This window comes from Falco cherrug, chromosome 10, assembly GCF_023634085.1.
Source record: "Falco cherrug isolate bFalChe1 chromosome 10, bFalChe1.pri, whole genome shotgun sequence".
Classification (NCBI taxonomy): Eukaryota; Metazoa; Chordata; class Aves; order Falconiformes; family Falconidae; genus Falco; species Falco cherrug.
In genome coordinates this window covers 2,938,555-2,959,016 of record NC_073706.1, presented here as the reverse complement: position 1 = coordinate 2,959,016, position 20,462 = coordinate 2,938,555, and the positions used below count along the sequence as shown (strand labels likewise).

Below are 20,462 nucleotides of genomic sequence, written 5' to 3'. Positions count from 1 at the left end.
GCCTGGAGGGACCGGGGGGCAGGGGCAGGAGGTAGGGCTTGGCACAATATATTGAGCCTCCCTGTAGCCCAGGTACGTGAGCTTAGCAGGGTGCTGCTGTCTTCTGCCATCTTGGGGAGAGTGTGTCTATTTTCTGCTTTCTTATGCACGCATATGAAATAAAACATCTAGAAAGGAGAAACAAAGATAGTAAAGGCTGCCAGAGCTTACTGGGGCTTTGTTTAAACAAAAGAATAACCGCCTATGGTTCCCATTCTGGGCCTAGAACAAATATGACATTGCAAAGATAAAATGGTGAAGGAGTGGTGTGGGGGGTTTTGCTTGTTTTTGTTCTTGGGGTTTGGTTTGGGTTTTTTTACATGTAGTAAAGGATTTTAGGGGCTTGTAGCTGTGATATTTCTTCCAATAAATCTTTCTTTAAGGAAATAACAACTATAGAGTATGTTTTAAAAAAAGAAACAACTCCAAACCCAAACAAAAAAAAGGTCCGGAGCACTTCTGGAGGGTTTTATTAGGAAGCTGGAAATAGTTTTTGGACAGCAGCCTTCCAGAGAGGATACAGATTGTCAAACCCTGGCTTGGTGTACAGGTGCTGCTGGGGCCAAATGGGAACAAGACCTGCTGGCTGCTGGTGCACCTTGGTCTGGTGGCCGTTCCTCGCCATGGAGCGCTTTGTTCTGGGATGTGCCACCCCAGAGTCAAAAATGAAACCAGATGAAGCTGTCTTTCAGCTGTATTTCTGCTGTAAAGGTCTGGACCTCTTCTGTTTGCAGAAATAATCTTCTCTTGAACTGCTGAGAATAAAGTGCTTGGTCTCCATAATCCAGGTCAGCACTGGGTTGTGTTTTTCTCTTCAGATACCCTCACAGGTGCCAGTCTTCCATTACTGTCATCTACACAGATGCTGTGACTGAGGATGCTGGCTGTTAACACTGAGACTTTCGGAAGTGCTTAACTGTAGCAGGCCTCTACAATGCACTCGGCTCTGCTACTCCCACTGGCTTCAGCACCTTTCAGTGTCCCGTGCCAAACTGACTCTTAGTTTGTTTGGTAACTGCCTGGATGGCTTGCTATGCTTGCAGTGATGCGGTCTCTTTCAACACTGTTCCGATAGTTAAAGCACATCCCTAAATCATACAGTTTGTTTAAAGAACCAGCATTCACCACTGGGAAGGTTGCTTTTAGTGGTACACATTTGCAGGTGCATGCCTGCCGGCTGCTGAGAACAGTCAGAGCTATGTGCGGGTGCTACCAAACAGCCATACCCAGTGTGCTGTTCCCCTGTTGCTGATCGGGGGCATAACTCCCACAGGGGGATCTCAGTAAGCCCCGCAGCAGTGAAAAGTGCTCTGAAAGAGTTACCATGTGTTTGGTTTATGCTTGCAGTACCAGTCAGGCTCAGCACTGCTCCTCTCCCTGATGGGGGTTCTTCATGGGTGGCCCCACTCGGCCCTGAAAATCGGAGAAACTTCCTGGGGTGCATCCTTAGCAATCCATGTCACCTCATCTGTGTGTGCTGAGAGTGGAGCGATAGTTTGGTGGTTGTGGCAGATAGCCGTTATTTGGAAGCATTCTGGACAGCACAGTGCTCTGCTTCTGGAAACTGGATGGATTGGGTGCACCTAAGTAGGTAATGAAATACGTTGAATGTGCTTGTATTTTATTAAGATATAGATCTTGTACCCTCCTTCAAGGGCAATGATCGTTGTAGCTTTCCATCATGGAAAGTGTAGCTGTCTTCTGGTGGGTTTTGTGAAATCTTGCAGCCTGGGAGGGGGTTTACCAAAGTGGCTGCATTGCCTGAGTGCTGTAGAGCAGTGTTTCTCATACCTCCGGGCAAGAACATCTTTGCTTTGCGGAGCCCTGTCTGACTCTGAGTTCTGTGTAGTGCACGAGTGGGAATGGTGGGAGCATCAATAGAAACCTGGTATTAAAACAAGGAGTAAAGGAAGTAGCTACTGTACCTCAGACACGTCCAGGTTACTTGCTTTCCAGATTTCTTTGGTGGAATTTTTCCTCTCCCAGTTCTAGGACAATCACCAACCAGTATGGTTAGTGCTGTGGCAGCAGTGCAAACAGCTGCTGTGTTTGGGTGCTTGTATATAAGTGCAAACTGGGACAGGAGGGACTCGTAGCTTGCCCTCAGGTGTAGCTCCCTGGCTTTTCTCCGTTGGTGGATGGAGTCTCTGTCTTCAGATGTAGGCTGTTTTGAGCAAGGCTATGCTGGACTCAAACTGGTTTCATGTGATCACTCTGTCCTACTGTGGGTTTGGTTGCAGATGAGAGACCAGCTGTGCTGCCCCAGGGCAGTGTGGTGATGCCTGCTTAAGGGTTTGGAGAGTCTTGGTTCAACCTGAGGGGCTGGAAAATTCAGCGGTTGTGGTCTGAAGCTGGTTTCCGAAGGCTATATGTGTGTGTGTGCTGAGACCTGGCATCCACTGGTTTTCTTCTGTCATATCTTAAGGTTCTTCTGTCCCAAGTGTTTCTGTTAATGGCTTGCACATGTGTGCTGCATCCTCTGTCCTCTTTATTACTCATGAATTCTCACGTAGTTACCAGGTGAGCAGCTGTGCCAGGGATGAACTAGATATGTGAGAGCGGCAAAATACCTTCTTCAGGAAGGTACTGTCCTGTGGGCTTCCAGCATGTGGAAGGAAATGTGGGGTGTGCTTTCCGGGATGCTCTGAGTCAGGGTTTTGAGCTCCACATTAGACAGCTGGCAGGCATGGAGTTACTTGGAATTGGTTTTCCCTTTCAAGGGCTGACTGAAGCAAAGCTTGACTCATTCCTGTCAGGTATGCGTGCTGGTTTGCGGGGAGATGCTGGGAAGGATGGTTGGTTTGATGAGATCTCAAGCCCCATGCCTGCTCTGCAGAGACTTTTATGTCGTAGGATGCAGAAGCAGGGAGCCGGCAAGCGCTCTCAGCCTTGTGCTGTCCTGCTCTGCGGTGCAGTGAAGGAAGGGGACAGCTATTAAAAGTTAGTGACCCCTGGATTACACAGTGCCTGTGGTCATCTGTGGCTTTGCTCATTCAGAAGCACCCCTGGGCTTGGTGCTCCGTGGGAAGGAGTTCAGCATTATTGAAGATTGTTGCTGGAAGTAGTTTTTACTGAGCTTGAATAACCTGTAATCCTGTTTTTGTAAGCAGAATGGGACTTTCCTCCTCTGTTATGTCAAATTTGTAAAGAAGGAAGGCACTCAGGCAGCACTTGGGTGGTTGCTCTGTGGCTGAGCACTAAGGAGAGGGGTTGTATAAGCTCTCCTGCATGGAACACACGCCAGCAGCAGCCTTGAATCAGGGGAGCAGCTTTCATTTGGGTTGTCAGAGCTGTTTGCTCCTCGCCTTTTGCTCTGAAACCCTTGGTAGTCGCTACTGGCAGAGATACAGCATCCATCTATATAAATACAAGGAAGTATTTGACCAGATAAACAAGTTGGATGTCAGTAAGTGCCCAGGATTAGAAGGCATGCACCCTAGAGGACTGCAGGAACTTGAATGTGAAATTGCAGAGCTCAGTCTGGGTATGCTGTGTGTTATTGCAAAAGGCCACTGTGCCAAGGGCTGGGAGGTTGCCAGCCCCACTCGGTCTAGATGGGGCAATGGAGCGGGTCCTGGGAACCAGTAAATCCGCCTTGCATCCCTAGTGGTAAAGTGGAATGGAGTCGCTGTGGGCATGGACCAGTGCAGTCTGCTGGAAAGGTGATGGAGCTGCTGTGAAGTCCTGCTGGCAGACCAGCAGGGGTGCAAGGCGGGTGGCACTGAGCGCACGGGTACCGCTGTTTTCAGACTGCCTTCGTGGGGTTTCCCACAAAAGGTTCAAGAAAACAGCCTAACCTTGAATGGAAGAACTGCCTTTCTATGGAGCTGGTTTAGCCTTACTCTTTGCTTCCTTGCTTTTAATGGTCACTTCTGAGGACCAGCAGCAGGTCCCCCAATGAAACGGAACTGCTGGTGGTGGCTGGGCTCATCTGCCCTCCATAAACAGCATCTCCTGCTGCTGCTCCCGAAGACAAAACACTGGACCCTGGTTCTGACCCAGCGTGGTATTTTGTTTTTGTTTAAAAAGGCTCTTGGCTGAGCTGCTGTGAACATCCTAGTGCTGCAGTGCGATACTGCTGTGTAAATGAGACCTGTGGCAACTTTTATGTCCTTATTTAGTATTTTTTCCTCATGTTGCTCATTGCTGTGACAGAGCGTCTGGCTCTGTTGATTCAGCACAAGGAATTTAATAATTTTTCACGAATTGTTTCTTGCACTCCCGTCTTAAAAGGTCACCTTATAACCTGTCCAAAGCTGCCTTTCTGCATGGTTCTGGGTGTGTGGCTGCCCAATAACTACCTGGGGGAGTAGCGAGGGGTGTACATGCATAGACAATAGCTCTCAGTTTCTCACGTCTGTGAAACTTGTATCTTGTAACGCTGGCAAATATAGCAGGCACCTTGATGTTTTAAGAATAGTTTGCTTACTGTTGGGAGGGGTGCTGGGGTTCTGCCAATATTGACAATATGCCAATATTGCGTGAGAGCTGAAATTGGGGCAGATAAATGGAGTTTAGGAACAGAGAGGATGGTGAGCTCCTACATAGATTCAGGATGTGGAAGGTCAGAGCCTTCAATGTACTCATCAGCCTAGAAAATCTGATTATTTTAATTGTGTGAACAGCTTGTGTGTTCTCCTCTGGCACCCTGGTGTGAATGGAGCAGAAGCGGACAAGGACTTGGGCTCCATGTGGATGAGACTTGCTCCACGCAGTGGCGTTTACAGGGGACAAAGTGGTCAGGCTCTGCCAGAAGAGGTGTAAGTGGATGCTTGTTCCAAACATGGCATTTTTCCTGTGGGTAGTGGCATTTGTTGTGTCCGGTGGGCTTTCTGTGCCCAGAGCTGTTAGGCTGTAATACTGATTGCCAATGCTTTGAGAAAACCTTTTGACTCCACCAGCACAATGAGCTTGCCTTTTCCTCCTGTGCCCAGCCCTGCGGCAGAGCTGTTGTGCACGGCTGGAGCAGGGTTTTGGTTCTCTGTTTGCATTTCTGCACATCACTTGTTGCCGATGTTGAAATGTGGTGTGGTATGAAGTCAGGAGCCCTGGCAGTTCTCTGTAAATTCAAAGCCCATCATTTCTGCAGATGTCACTTCCCTTCTTTAGGGGAATCTCTCAAGGAAATCAATGGCCTTCCTGGTTACTCTTTCACATCTGAGTACCTGATAGTGAAGCATGTTTTACATTCCTGTTGCCTCTGACCATTTTCTAAGAGATGTTCCTTGTGTAGAACAAGGTAACAGTTCAGCCGGTGGCATCTGGCCGTGGAGGTTTCTGAGGCATGAAGTAGAAATGTCCACCAAAAATCTGATTAAAAGTTTAATTTCCCTGTCATGTCCTTAATGGATATTGTTTGGGCCTCCATTGAAATCAGCTTGCCTGGCTTTCAGTGTTCCTAGAAAGTCTTGAAAACTGGGCAGCGTGCTCCATCCAGAGATGCAGTATTTCCCCAAATGCGGTGTTTCCCAGCTGCAGGTGGCTTGTTGACTGTTTGACTTCTAGAAGCTTTGTCCAGGATATATTTTGTGGCCCGCCTGCAAATTGTTTAAACAAAGAATCAGCTGTGTTGTGCTGGAAATGAGCTCTCGTCCTGTTGGACTGGTGAAAATAGTCGGTGTTCCTCTGAAAATATGACTTATGGTAAACAGCTAAAATGTTTCCTCTTGTGTCAAGCTCTTGCGTTCTACAGTGTTCTGTGGATTTGGCTGGCAGAGTTAGAAGTGCTGGCTGAGGTCAGCCAAACTCGGTGACCTACTCCATAAGTCTTGCATATGAGCTCTGTTGCAACACTATGTAATCATTTTGTTTCAAAAAAACCTTTTTTTTTTTTTTTTTTTTAAATCTTAAACTTTCCTCTAAATAAAATAGGTGAAAAGCTGTCATTTTTCTTCATTGGCTGTTGTCCCATGTTGTAAAATACTTAAGAAGGTAAGAACATAGAGTCAATGCATATCCTCTTGACTTGATGATTACTCAGTATCAAGTGAGTAGGAAAAACGTGAAACCACAGAGAAGCAGAATTCCCCTTGCTGCTGAGCAGGTACCCATCAGCACTGAATGGCTGCTGGTGCCATCAGCAGGTATTTACACATGGTCTGTGTTACTTGAGAGCTGCCTTATTTTGTCAAAATAATGGTAGATTTCCCTTGAAGAGGGGCTTGCTGACTGCTGTCAGTCCCGTCTTCTTTAAAACTGTTACTCATGGGTGTCCTGGCTCTCTGATGTGAATGCAGGCTGTACAAACCCCACTGCGCTGACTTGCTTATGTTGGCCGATGAACCAGCAGCAGTGTAAGCCGGAAGGTGTTGGTTCCGTTAGAGGCGTCTGAGCATCCCACAGCCTAGAGAAAGGGGCTGGAAGTAGGTTTTTAGGGTGTAGCCTGGCAGGTGAGTGGGAAAATTGGAGGGAATTTTGGAGGGTGAATAAATGATTTTGAAGCAGTGTCTGCCTCCAGCTGGGCTCTGTGCTGTAGGCATCACTCAGGGTATGGTGAACAGTGGTTGGACTGCACAAGATAAATATTATTCCTTTAGATGCCTCTGGTACTTGTTCAGGTTGTGAAAGGCTACAAATAGAAAGAGTAGCTGAGAACGTATGTAAGAAGGAAAGACAGAAAATTGATGCAGTTTTTCCTATGGGACATTAGCAGCCACGCAGGGTGGGGAGTGTTTTCTTTGTAGGCTGCATTTCCATATGGCTGTTTTTAAAGGTGATTAGAAGACTGATTTCCTGATCATAGAGCAGATGGTGGCCCAGTGTCCCTTTAGAAATACGTTCCATTTTAGCTGTTTTGAAAATACAGGCACGGTAATGCCTGTGTTTTGGTCAGTTGTGCTGGAGAGGATGGGCGTTGGGGGCTGGTCGCAGTGCATCCTGCTTTGCAGAGCCCAGGGCTCCTGCTTTGGCATGGCAGAGTGCTGTTTGCTAGCCTGGGTTAGCTTTCTTTCCAGCAGTAGGAGCCCATTCATCCTGGTTACGTGATCACCTTTTAGTTGAGATGATTTGGCTGGGATGGATTTGACAGTGGAGCTTTGCTGGGGCCTACCTGTGTGATGGGGGCACTGGAGGGGAAGAGCATAGGGTGGTTTTAATGCAGGTCTGAGAGTTAACTGTATGGTTTTAGAAGGTGATGCGGTTAAATTGATAAGATTTGTCTTTTCCCTGAGATTTCTGTTGCTAGGTTTACTCAACAGTGTTCTCTTGGCGCTGCCAAGTATTTCTGAATATATTGGGAAAATCTTTTCACCAGCCTCTCCCAGGCTATGCTCCATCGTTACACAATTTCTTCTTTCTTGATCCTTGTCATGATGCAATGGGATTAGAACATGACTGCAGGGATGGTAGAGGCTGAGCAGCTTTTTCTGGTAAACCTTTTACTTGAAAAACCCCTTAGCCTTCCCAGAACTCTTGGGTATTTGCTGCCATGCATTACTGGGGTGGGAGATAGGTGACGTTAAGCATGGGCAGGGCTGGGCACGCTGTCAGGTTGTTAAGAAATGTTCTTGTGAAGGTTTTTTGCAAACCTGTTTCAGGCCCCCCTGGCTCCCTGCTGGAGTCAGCGGTGCAGACCCTGCTGGAGAGAGACCCTTCTGCTTTGGGCACCCTGCCTAGGAGCTCTTTCATATCGAACAATCCATGCAAATACAAGCATTTTTTTCCAATGAAACAGGGTCTTTTTCTGATTGTCTTGCACAGCTGGTCTCTCCAAACTTAACGTTCCAACATAATCTGTTTTCTCAAGGACAGATTTTAGGGGGCTGTCTCTACTTGATTGCCGTTCCGGTGTCAGACGGGATAAGCAAGGCTGGGGGTGCAGGGAGAAATTGTACTTTTTCCACTTTTGACGGTGGTTGTTCCCAAACTACCGAGGTATCTCCAGGCAGGCCCTTCTCCAGGCAGCAGGTTTCCTGGCTCCCCCGAGACCAGCCGGGGCCAAACGGCAGCAGGCGGTCTGTGAGCAGCTGATAGCCGCGGTAGCAGAGCACGCAGCCCGTGCGTGCTGGCGCAGGCATTGGAGGGGCCCGGGGCTCCCGCTGCCCACGCGGCGTGCATGTGAGCCCGTTCCCCAGGTGGCAGGAGCTCAGCCTGGCCAAGCTCTGCCTGGCATTTCAGCTGCTCTAATTTTGGGATGTGGGGCGGATCGAGAAGCTGTGAGCCGTGACCTTGCACGTGAGGAGGTGCCACTGTGCAGGAGCCTTCGGTAAAGTTCCTTCCTTCGCCTCGTTCTGTGCCCTGGGGACAGGCTGCTGGTGGAGCTGGAGAACTCGCTGTCTCCATCCCACGCTTCTCATGCACCAGCTTGATCGCACGCTTAGGAGGGGTTTGGGGCTCTGAGTGTGTTTTAGTTAGATGGCACCAGAGATGGTTTAGGGCGGACATTCCCACAGTCCCCATCTCTGCTCTACTGGAGGCTTTTTGCCGTTCCTCACTGTGCAAATTCTTCCTCTAACATTGCATTGTCTGGGAAAGGGTCCTTTCCCTCTTCTGACACCTTTTGCAAACTGGGAATCTTAAGGTTTTCTTAAGGTTGCTTGCCGGTAGCTAAAATGCAGAGCGTTTTCCTGCATTAAGCAAAACTGCTCTGTGGGCTGCTGTTGCCTCTTTGCTGGCTGGGGGCTTTGAGGTGTTTTGCTTTGCTCTGAAAACTTGCCTTCCAGATGTCCCGCTCCCCAGCTGTGCCTGGTAACTTTGGGTTAATGCTTTTATTTGAGGGGGTGTGGTCACAGTAACTTTGAGAAGAAACTTAAATGATCTTCAGCCCCTTTGGTCATCAGTGGGAGCATTTAGAGGGAGGGGTCAGGCAGGCCTGGGCTTTGTGCCCTGGCTTGCTTTGGTCTGTGATTTTTCTGTTTCTCTTTGCGGATCTGCAGATGGTCTGGCAGATCTGGAGAACTTGTAACACTTTGCTTGCTTGACTTCATTTAATCATTTTCTCCTGTACACCAGCATCTTGGTGTTATAACCCTTGTAAACCACAATCATAATTGGCAATTGCCTTAAAAACCATAATTCCCACTGATGCAACCAGTGCTTCCTGCTGCTCCATAAAAATGCTGAGGCAGTGTTGCACAGGCAAGCTGTATTCATCCATTACTCAAAGAGGTTATGCAAATAATTTTTATGTAGAAATCTGGTGCAAGAGAGAAACCAAACAGTGTTGCTGATCGGTTTCCAGGCCAGCTTTGCTTGGTCCGTTTGGGCACTCTGGGAAGTGTGCATCCCCTTGGCCACCAAGCTGTGCAGGCTAAGAAGTTGCTGCCTCTCCCTCCTGCTTGTTGAGAGTGGCTCAGCTGGCTTGGATGGGCAGTGGAAGGCTCGCCTGGTTATGTCATGAGTGGGTGAAGCAGACCAGTGCTTTGAAAAGTCCTGCGGTCAGCCCTGGTGCTTGGCAGAGCACAATAACTTCTTAACCTGCTTTGGTGCAAATATCCAGGAGTGCATCTGGCCACAGCTTCCCTCTCCCACGCTGCTGCTCTGCATCCCCGACTGTTCCATTGGGTCAGTGCTTGAGTTAACGTAGCTCTAAAGAAATGCTTGCCTGCTCCTACAAACCACTTTCCTTACTGCACAATGAATGTACAACACTAAATCTTTTGCTAGCCTACGTAGTCGCTTTTAACAGGGTAGCTTAACCTTGATTTAGCTACAGGAGCGTGAGGTGAAACAGGTTTGGCTCTGCACCTCCAAGGTCAAACTCCCAGCTGAGCAGGCAGGCAACCCATGAACCTCCCGTAAGCGTGGTGGTGCTGTGCTATGGAGGTGACGTGTTCAGGTGTCCCCACCTGAAGTTTCCTTCCTCTCCTGCCCAGGGTGCCTTCTCCATGTGACCATTTCTTGCTGAGGCGCTGGTGGGGCCACCGAAGGCATGTCCCATGGGACTTGTGTGCATCACAGCGCCTGTTCAGAAGTGGGGAGCCCTTTATTTTAACTGCTGACAGAAGGGAGCAGTATGATACACGCTCTGCAGAGCCTGTGCTTCCTTTGATATGCTGACAGGGATCTGTTTGTGCAGAGCTGGGCGCTACTGTCCTACACACTGCCGTGGTGATGGTCCCTGATGCCCTTGGGTTATCTGGTCCTGGCCACGAATGGCTGCAGGCAGCTCAAAAGCTATCACCTTTGCATGAAACCTGACTTTTCAACAAAGCACTGATTTTTAGGAGAAAGCCTGCCTCGGAAGGTCCCCGGTTATACATCCCTGTGTTTAAAGGGCTTGCATTTACTTAATTGTTGGGGGGTTCAGCTGAGACCATATGGCCAAAAAATGCTTTTCTCCAGCTGAGTGTGCACACAACATGCAGTATGTAGAACATGGCCTTCTCAAGTGCTAAAAAACTCAAATATATTCCTGCTGTGACCCAGATGATACTGTAAGATTTTGGATTACTAGTTGCTAAATGCAGGACTCTGAGGAAGGTGAGAAAAACATCCGGCTCGAACTGTGTTTCGCCGTGTATTTCAACTAATGATGTGTCTGGGAAGTTTGGGGAGCTGAAGATTGTTTTGGGGTTTTTTTTTCCCTTTCAGAGGAAGGCTTTGCTGCTAGATCAAAGATTGCATGCTAACAATTGCAGCAGTACTGCTGCCAACTATTTTTGTCGCCAGTTCCTAAAAAGGGATCTGTCTGGGGGATGTTGGATTCTGCGGGGCTTGGGCTGCATGCTGTAGGTATAGAGGTGAGCACTGTGGTAATGTTTTCAGAAGTGTGAGTTATTTTATTTCTTTTTCGATTTAATTTGGACAAGGCAGTCTGTGTGAGAGGCTCAGGATTGACAGCATTTGCTTCTGTCTGATGGGTGCTGAAGGGAAGATGCTGCTTGCAGAACTTTGATGCCAGGAATTTACAGGCTTGCTTTTGACGCACGGATTACTTGGTAGCATGCAAGTGGGCATTCCTTTAGATGCCCTGTCTAAAATACATAATTCTCTGGGCTTTTGTGCCAGGGAAGAGGACAGAGCACTCTGAGTGCTGCTGTAGCTCGCTGAGTGTAGCTGTGGGCACTCCAAACTGTTTTTAGATGCAGGGAGACTGAAGCAATTGCCTGCTCTTGAGAGACTGCTCAGAGGCCTTTGCTGGAGATGCGGTGAAAGGAGGCGGCTTTTCCTGTGGAAATGTGGGTGCAATTTATCTCCCATTAAGCACAAGATCTTCTTAAAATCCGAAGCCTGAGGTTTCCCCTGCTGGTGCTAGTGGAGCTCTTTTGCAGTCATGTGAAGGAATGGAAACTACTTTGAAAGCCCTCTGACAATCCTTGTGAAAGTTTTAACTTCTCTTTGACTTCGCTCTGACTTTTCTCCTGCAGAGCCCTCTGGGCGCTGGCTTTGAGGACAAGCCTGGGTGCATCCCCTGGCCTGAGTTTCCCTCCTGGAGCCTAGCGAGGAGGAGGAGGACCTCGTGTATTTGAGATGTGCTTCTCATGTGCAGGGAAAGCAGGGATGTCAAAGTGATGCCTTGCACGCAGGTGGCTCAGGAGAGGTCCGTGTCCCTCCCAGGTACCGTTTGCGGGAGGCAGCATGGATCTGCCCAGAGCGGGTATGCAGGGCTGCTCGCCCGAGAAGCTGCCATCTCCTCACAGCTGCCCAGCAAGTGCAGGATGCTCAGTGCAGCTTTTTACATAGGTTCTGTCTGCATCCCACCATCAGCCCACCTTGTGGCAGCAGTGGCCACCCCAGCCCAAAGCAAATCGGCACCTCTGGAAATCTGTTTGCAGGGCAGGGCCAGGCTCTGCTGGGAGTCTGTCAAGGAGATGCATTACAAATGCAGCCGGGAAGGCTCAAGGCAGGGAGCCAAGTCTTCCTGGGGCGCAGGATTGCAGGGCTTCTGTCAGAGGACTCCCAAGTTTTGCATGCAAAGCGGAGCCTTCCTCTCCCTCCTGAGGTAGGTGTTGCATCACCAAGTTGATGGGCACACCTGATTTCCCTGGCACGGGGGACCAGTGCTTTCTGCTGTGTCCTTGGCTAAGTCTGCCACCAGCCAAAACAGCACTTCACCTGCGGTGCCCAGCTGAGCCCCCAAATAGCACCCAGGGCCGCGGGCTGCCTGCCTGCCTACCTGCCTTACATGGGAAGCCTTCCAGATGGGACAGCCTGTGCTAGCCTTTCCTCCTAATGTGTTTCTCTCTTAGTAAAGGTTGTAATTAGATCCTATGCTGCAGCAGAGCACTGTCCCTCCTCCCTGCCCGGTTTTACCCTGGGCTGGGGGCTGGGTTGCACAGGGCCTGCCCACAGTGCCCAGCAGACCCCAGTGCGGAGATCTTTAGGTGCAGGGGGTTAGTGGGGCTGGGGTGTTCCAGCTTGCTTTTGGAAGCATTATAATTGCCTTTAAGAGGTATCTCCTAGCAAGGCTCATCACTGAGGGGCAGGCCTGCACGTGTGGTGGTACTGCACGTCTGGACCCAAGCAGGTTTGCGCAGCACTAGCCTTGATGTTGTTGTGCCTGCAGCATAGATGCACTGAGGGAAACCTCTGCGTGGCGAGGCAGGGCTCCCAGCACACCGCCGGATGCAACAGAAGAAGATGCTCTTCCTCTAAGCCAGATCAGTTACAGCACTGAAATCAGTTACAGCTCCTTAGTCCAGCACTGAAATCGGCTCTTGGATCTTTGACCCTCAAGTAATAAAATCAACAAGGAAACTCTCTGATTTCCTGGTTTCTCTTTACTAGGCGAGAGCCCTGCTGTTAGGGCCCTAGCCCAAGTCTCACATGTTATTTAGCTCAAAGTGTGATGCTCTTGGTAATGATGGGGAAAGGAGGGCAAACTGCTTGGATGCCAGAGCTGAGCTGCCTGCCCTGAACGCTGGTTTTCATTCCCACACTTTTTCTTAGTATTCTTGTTTCTCTCCTCTTTGCACTTAAAAGGGACCAAACTTGCATAAAGGATCAAGCAGGGAATCCCCTTGCAGGAGCCACTGGTAGGAAGATAACACTGCCCTGTGCAAGTTAGTTTAGTGCAGGTATCGATGCGCCCCGTTGCTGCAGACCACCATGGAAGCCAGGAGTATAACTGGGTATCGAGTGGGACAAGTCAAATTTGTAAGCAGCAGATCCATGAGTAGCTTTTGAATGGGGTAATCCAAGTGTAACCCCCAGTTCTGAAAGCCCTGTCCTGCATGGGGCAGGAGGTGCAGAGCCTGTGTCAGCAGGGCTTTCCTGACTCTTACGCTGTTTCCACCAGGACCATGCCTGCCACTGGAGCACTGGTCACTGTTGTGCTGACACAGAATGATACGAGAAATGAGGGTGTGTGGTTATGCATTTCTGTGTCACAGGAGCACTCCCGCTGTTTGTGTTGCCGGGGAAGGAGGAGCAGGGGTTAGTTTTAGCAGAATTCAGTACATATTTTTTGTATGCTCTGGACTGCTTGGATGTTAAAGAAGTGAGGTTTCTGTTCCCAAGTTAGACGGAGCCTGGCTGCAGTCCTAAGGGAGGACACAGCGTGGAGGTGCTTCCTGGCTTCTCCCCAGCACCAGGGTTGTTTTTCATTTGGCTGCACATACTCAAGGGGACACTTTTCCACGGGGACTATCAACTGAGAGTGATAACCTATTCTTTTATGGATCATTACTGGTTTTGTACTGGTTGCCTCAGGGAGAGAATAAATTCAAATTCTTTGTTAATCTCCCATTCTGTTGGGAGTGCCACCTTATTTTGCATAGCTGAAGACTTGTGTCACATTAAAATTACCTGCTGCTTTCTTCGGTAGCAAACCGTTTCTCTGGGGATGCGACATTCCCGTTCCATCTCTGGTTGCAGCTCTTGGCTCTTCTTCCCATCGGTGTGTCTAATGGGATGTCCCACTGAACTGGCACCTGGGCTGCAGCAGCCCAGAGTTGGTTCATGGAGGGCCACAGAGACAATAATGCAGAGCAGGCATGACATAGCACAAATACATTGGTATATGTGACCTTGGAAAATAAGGCAGCCCTGACACCCCATCGCAGTCCATCGGATGGCAGGTATTTAAGGGCTGTGTGCTGCTGCACAATAACGTTGGCCAATGTGTCATGCAGATATATCTGCATGTGAGCAAGGGTGCCATGCCGTAAATCCTGGCTTGCTCTTGGGCTTGTGCTCTCTCAGCTTCGGTTCCGTTGGACCTTCCTTGCCTCTCTGAAAGTACCATGTATTTCCACTGCATGCATTCAATTGATTTCAGGTATACTGATCTACACAGGGAATGGGGACTTTGGACTTAATTTTCCTACTATTGGAGAACTTTAGCCCAGGATTGGATTTCTGGGGTTTGGTTACTCTGCTTGGAAGGGCAGATGAGGTCATACACGTTGTCCAAAGCAGTAAGTGCAGCGCTTGCCTTGTAATGCTTGTACAATAACAAATACTACCTTGCTTTTCCAGGGAAGGGAATGAACCTGGGGATTCCGCGAAAATAACATACAGCGAGTTGCTGCACAAAGTCTGTCAGTTCGCCAATGTCCTCCGCAGCCAAGGTACGCAGCTGAAGCAAGAGGAACATTGGATACTGGGAATGCATCAGACCGGGGTTTTGGAGATTGGGCTCATTTTTTGTCTGGTTGTCAGTCTGTTGATTAATTCTGTGCAAAATACTTCACCTCTCTCTCTGCCTCCACATTTGTAAAGCAGAGTGGATGCAGATTTGCTCTGCAATGCACCTTTGGAGATTCATCTCTGGCTCTGTTTGTGAAAACTAATCAATGCTGGCCAAGTCAGTTGTACAAGGAAGAAATCTGTGCTCAAAACTTGCTGCTCAGGGATTCTCCAGTGAGCAGTGGGCACCAGTTACACTTCTGCCTCCTTCAAGGGCTGCGTCCAATGAGAACATGGAGCGTTCATTGCAGTCATCTTATCTTACCAGAGCTGTAGGGCTTGAAAGGCAAAACCCAAGACTGGTTCAGCCCTAGTTCCATCTGAAGCTTTATTGTGTACATATAGATGCTGATTTAAATCATTAGTTTCTTTCTGTATCCTGTCCTTTTGCCATGTGATGTGTTTGTTTTCTCTCCGCAGGTGTGAAAAAAGGCGACCGAGTTTCCATCTACATGCCAATGATCTTGGAGCTGGTTGTAGCCATGCTGGCCTGCGCCAGGATTGGAGCTCTGCACTCCATTGTGGTAGGAACAAGCCCTTTGTGTTGCTCTTGGTGCTGAGCTCTTTACGGAGAGCAGCTCTTCTTTCTGGGAGAGGAGTTTGAAAGATGGGTGCTGACCATGAGATGGATGGAAACTCAATTAAGGTGCTGCTGTTGCCTAGCCCTTTTCTGCATTAAGTGTGGAATGAAGCTCCTTTAGCTGTCTCCATCAGTGCCTGGTGGTATCGTTTACCGCGGGTGAACCGCACAGCTGCTGTTGGTTTTTTTGAGTTGTATTTTTTGTGTTCTTGCTGACTTGGTTGTGTGATCTCTGTCAGTTTGCAGGTTTCTCGGCAGACTCTCTTTGCGAGCGAATTCTTGACTGCGGTTGTTCTCTCCTCATCACAGCAGGTAAAACATGCATCTGTGCCCCTGAGCCATTACTGTAGCCTGTCTGAAAGGCCCTTATTTTAAAAGCCAGATGCACTTGGAAATGGAAGAGGAAGGGGCAGTGCTTTAGCTGAGCTGCCGCAAGGCGGATGCACCGCTTGTAGCGGTGCTGGAGTACTATTTTCCACTTCGAATGTACAGTGAAGCATATAAGCAGCCCGCCCACTTTGTCCTGTAAAGCATGATGTCACCAGCTGCTAATAAGATGTTTCCAAACGCTTCTCATCCATTTTCCTCTTCAAAATCAGCCAGATGTTTGCAAGATGTATCGTTTATGAGGCAGTCCTAATATGAGAATTCCCTCCCTTCCCAATTTTAAGGACATTTCTGCTGCAACTCTCAGCCTTGTAAAGCAAGGAAGTGGTAGTGTTTGCATGCACACCCGCTGCATTTCTCCAACTGTTTTTGCAATAGTGCAAAAAATAGTGTTTTTATTAATAGGTCCATGGCATGGAAAAAACCCACTAAACTGCGGTCTGTGTTCTGGCCATGTTGGATTATTTTGCACAGAATATACCCAAGGGACTTGTTGGGGTCAATTTGGAACCTCTCCCAGGGAAGGAATTTCACCATTTCTCTTGGATCTGTTTCTCTAGGCTAAAAGGGTGTATTAGGAAACCTTTCCCATCAGCTGCCTGACTGCTTTCCCTCATTTGCAGTATGTGAGCTCTGCTCTGCCCTCCTGAAACAACTGCTTGTTGCTTCCAGCTGTCCCAGGCTGCCCTGGCCGTGAAGCCCCTCTAATGTCTTCCTTACCATTTTGCAGATGCCTTTTATCGAGGGGACAAGCTGGTCAACTTGAAGCAGATTGCAGATGAAGCCCTTCAGAAATGTAAAGACAAGTAAGTCTGGATTCCTTTGTAAGGAAGGCATCGCTACCGGAATCTGCTCCCGCACACCTGGGTATGGAATCTTCATAGGTGGGCAGGCTCTGCAGCAGACACGAGCTGCACCGCGTTCCTGAGCCTCTCAGAAGGAGTATGTGCTTTGACTCCCTCATCTTAAAAACATTTTCTTTTAACTTTCCTCTTGTTTGTTCTGACCTGAAGGCCCACATATTGGATGGGGGAGGATTTGCTGGAGAGAGATTGATCCACCATCATAGCGGCCCATGGCAGATCTCCCAGTTCTGCAACAGCTCCTGGAGTGGGAGGGAATAACGCACCACTATACCAGTTATGAACACTTGGACACAGTGCTGTGGGGCACATCAAGATGAGGCTTTAGTCTTGTTCCAAAGCCACTAATTCGACAACAATGAAATAAATCAGAAATTATTCAAGTTTGGGAAATGGCTGTGTAAACAGGAGTGGGCACTCCAGTTGACATGCACCAACAAGTGCACTGGATCAGGGCCTCACTGTGCACGAATATATGGTGAAGCTGCTTTATTTTTTAAAAAATGGAAGGGGAAATAATCATGGTGAAATGGCTTTGCCAAGCTTACAGACAGAGTCTGTGTAGCTTGTGTGAGACTGAATGTGGTCTTATAAATTTGATCAAACATGAAAATTTAGGGCAGGTAGTGTGCGTGTTAGAAATTCAAACTTTATAAAAGCATGTCAAACTCTAAAACTTGAAAACGTAAGTGTATAGGGCTGTAAAAATAGGTACCTGGGAGGACAGAAGTGATCTTGGAAGTTGGGAATGAGCTGTTGGAGACAGTGTGTTGGTACCCTGACAGGGCTGACGGGAGGTGAGATCATTGTGTTTGCATTATGGGTAGGCTGTGTTAGCCCCCATGAGGGGACAAATGCCCACTCTTTTCCTTGACGTATAGTCTGGCTTTGGAAGCTTTTCCTCCTTCTGAATCAGACAGTTGGTCACGCCTAAGGATGGGAGCAGCCACCTAATATCTCCTGGGTGCTGTGCAAGGTCTTGTTCATGGGTACAAGTGGGCAAGTTTGGGATTTGTAAGGAATCTGCCCAGTCACTGCCCAATCCCCCTTTCCTCCGTAAGAATCCTACCTGATAAATCCCCAGGAAGCTGTGCACAGACCTTTCCTGCTCTCCAAGCTCTGTTCCTGTGGCTGTGCGCCTTGACAATTCATGGTGTGCCTGGAGGTTGCGTGGCACCGTACGCTGTAGCTCAACAAGGGCAGCTCAGGGCCCCTGCTCTGCCTGCAGTGCTGCCTGTGAAGGGCGGGCTCAGCCCGTGCCCGAGCAGCCTGTTCTGACAGCTCCTGCCTTTTACAGGGGCTCCCCTTTGAAAAAGTGCATCGTGGTGAAGCACTTGGGGAGGGAAGAGGTAGCAGTGGACGGGACATGCAGCAAATCTCCCCCTCTCAAAAGGCTGTGCCAGGATGTACAGGTATGCTCCTGTGGGGGTGAGAGGGGGGATTTTATGGCTATGGGCCTCTACCCAGCAAATCGATCGGTGCAAAACCGCTGCAGTGCTTCCCTGGATGCTCCTGTTCTCTTGACTCCTGTTCCTGTTTTCTCCCCTTCTTGCTGTTGTTGCATTGCGAGTGGTCTGAAAAATGGTTCCTTTTCCTTTACCAAGATCCTCTCCCTGCTGCTTCCTTTAACACCATCACTAGCTGCCAGCCCGCAGGACCCCTGCAAGCACAGCGGGTACATCTTCCAAAGCCACTAGGACAAGGACAAGATGCCTGTTTTCCTCTGTACAGTGAAGGCTTTCCCTTCCTAATCCTGTAACTCTCTCTGCTTTTTGCAAAGACCGATGCCGTCCTGCACCGTAGCTGTGACAGTGGAAGCAAGAGGAAAAACAGGCGATTTGTGCTCATGGTGTGGGTTCAACGCAGCCCCCCGACATGACAACAATCATATGCTGAGAATAGTGCAGCCTCTGTGTAGCTGGCAGAGTAACTGCGTCAGCTGCTGGGGCTGCGGTTTTCCCTTGCAACTGAAACCAGATGAAAGGATGTGGGCCAGAGGCATGTGGCGAGGTGGGGGTGGAAGGAGGGGAAGGTGTCGTGGAGCCGTGGCTGCCTGCTGAGCTCCCGAGGCTGGTGTGCAGTCTTGCTGCACCCGGCTGCTACCCGCTGTCTTCATCTGCTTAAAAGGCAGGTCGCTTTGAACTACCAAACGGCTCCGTGTCTTACCGTGGTGTCTTCGGTCCCTGTGTGTTTGGTGATTATTTGCATTGGGTTATCCCCAGGCTGCTGCTTGCTCAGAAATGGGTTGTATTTGGGGAGCACATGTGAGCTTTGGGCTCTGTTTTCAGAAGGATGGTCTGTGTGCATCCCTGGAACAAGAAGTCCCAGCAGATTCTGTATCTTTGAGCTACTTTTCCTTGTTCAGCTGTGTTAATTTTATTGGGGTGTTGCTCGATGTTTGCCAGTCTGGCTGTGTTACACTGGCCTCCTCTGCCCCCTCTCTTGCGAGGGCAGGGTAGCTGCAAAGGGCTGGGAATACCGGAGCAGACTGGCCTTCCTGCACAAGGTTTCCCTGGCTGGGTGGTCGCAGAGAAGCCTGTCCCTGCACTGGGTGCTGTGGGTGAGGTGATGTTACTATGCAGACTGTCCCGGGAGGAGGCTGGAGGGTGTCCCTTACCCTGTGGGTTTTGCTGCTGTACTTGTTCAGACGCTTTGTTAAAGATTGCTTTCCCCGGTGAGCACACTTACCATGCTGTCGGCTTGTGTGACACTCTCAGACGGTCCGTGGGCTGTGCGCCAGCTCTGCGCTTCTGTACCCAGCTGGCTGCGTGCAGGGGTGGCCTCTGCGACCCGCTGCACAGGTGGTGGGTACCCAGGGAAGGTGCTGGAAACAGGCAGAGGGCATCTCCTGGCCTGGCCCGGGATCCAAGTGCCCTCCAGCCTGCCAGGATGGTTTCCCAGCATCCAGGCCTGTGGGCTTCCAGCTCCCTGCCTGCAAAGCCCAGTGTGGATCCTCTGCTTCTCAACTTTCACACCCTCTTTGTGGATTTTTAACAGGAAAAAAAGACTGAGAGCTCACAGAGACTCCATCCCAAGGTATTTACACACAGCGCTGCCTTCCTCCTCGTGGCATCTCCCTTCCGCTCCCCCTTCCTAACCGCTCTGACTCTGCACGGCCACACGTGCCTTCCTAACCAGGTTACCAGCAGTTGCATGTTAGTGGTAGTTACCACTCGCCGCTTGGCCAGAGCTGCCCACGGTTTCGGGGCGAATGCAGTGCCACCAACTGTGCTGCCAGAAACAAATCTGCATCCATAGAAGCCCCTGAGCGCACGTCAGCGTGCTGACGGGAAATGCAGAACCCCAGGATGCGCTGTCAGCGTTCGGATAACGGTTCATCTCTGCCTTTTTTAAAAGCAGCTGTCGCAATGCACTTCCCTTTGCGGTGACGCTGGCAGGGATCACCCACAGCTTCCCGGCTGCAATGATGTGCCATGGGCAGCAGACCTGGAGCTCTGGAGCTACAATGTGGACTCTGCCTGCCCCATCCAAGGAGCTGGGGCCTGAGGACCCCACGAGCAGGCAGGCAGAGGCCTGGCCTCAGGGGCTGTGTGCCATGCCGTGGGGCTGACCTCCTCCATGGACAGTGGAAGTTGGGGGCTAAGGTGGAGGGATCCTTGAAGGAGGGATGCAAGAAAGCCACTGTTGGATGGGCTGGTGTGAGCCTACCTTGGGCTTGTTTGACCTGGTGCTTTGCTGGGGGCTTGCTGGTGGGACAGACCTGTGGAAACTGCTTCCCCAGGTAAAGCCAGGAGCCCTGGGGATCTGTGAGGGCTTTCCAGGTGGGCTCGGTTACACCAGGCTGTCCAGCAGGTAGTGTCCCCTGCACCACGTGTGCAGGAGCTGTGTGCTGGGCCGTGGGGTCCCGGTGCCTCCAAATGGCACGTGAACATCTTTAGGCTGCAGAGAGTCACCGTGTGACCTCGTGGCTGCTCTGCTCTCTGTGCCTCCGTGCAGCCCAGCTGAGGGGGCTGTGGGGACTCTGTGCAGGCTGTGCCTGTGCAATGGGCTCTAGCTCTGCAAGG

The 20,462-nt window shown here is 49.9% G+C and overlaps 1 protein-coding gene across 3 annotated transcripts in view; it reads left to right on the top strand.

The window, feature by feature from the left end:
- Nucleotides 1-20,462, top strand: part of ACSS2 (acyl-CoA synthetase short chain family member 2) — a 33,224-nt gene that overhangs the window by 3,733 nt on the left and 9,029 nt on the right. For 2 of the 3 annotated variants that reach the window (XM_055721657.1, XM_027812017.2), the window contains 6 exons: nucleotides 14,398-14,489; nucleotides 15,028-15,131; nucleotides 15,427-15,499; nucleotides 16,305-16,380; nucleotides 17,735-17,849; nucleotides 19,435-19,473. In XM_055721657.1, coding sequence (XP_055577632.1) covers nucleotides 14,398-14,489; nucleotides 15,028-15,131; nucleotides 15,427-15,499; nucleotides 16,305-16,380; nucleotides 17,735-17,849; nucleotides 19,435-19,473 — 499 coding nt within the window. The remainder of the gene's footprint in view (nucleotides 1-14,397; nucleotides 14,490-15,027; nucleotides 15,132-15,426; nucleotides 15,500-16,304; nucleotides 16,381-17,734; nucleotides 17,850-19,434; nucleotides 19,474-20,462) is intronic. The other variant, XM_055721658.1, reaches the window with a different exon arrangement.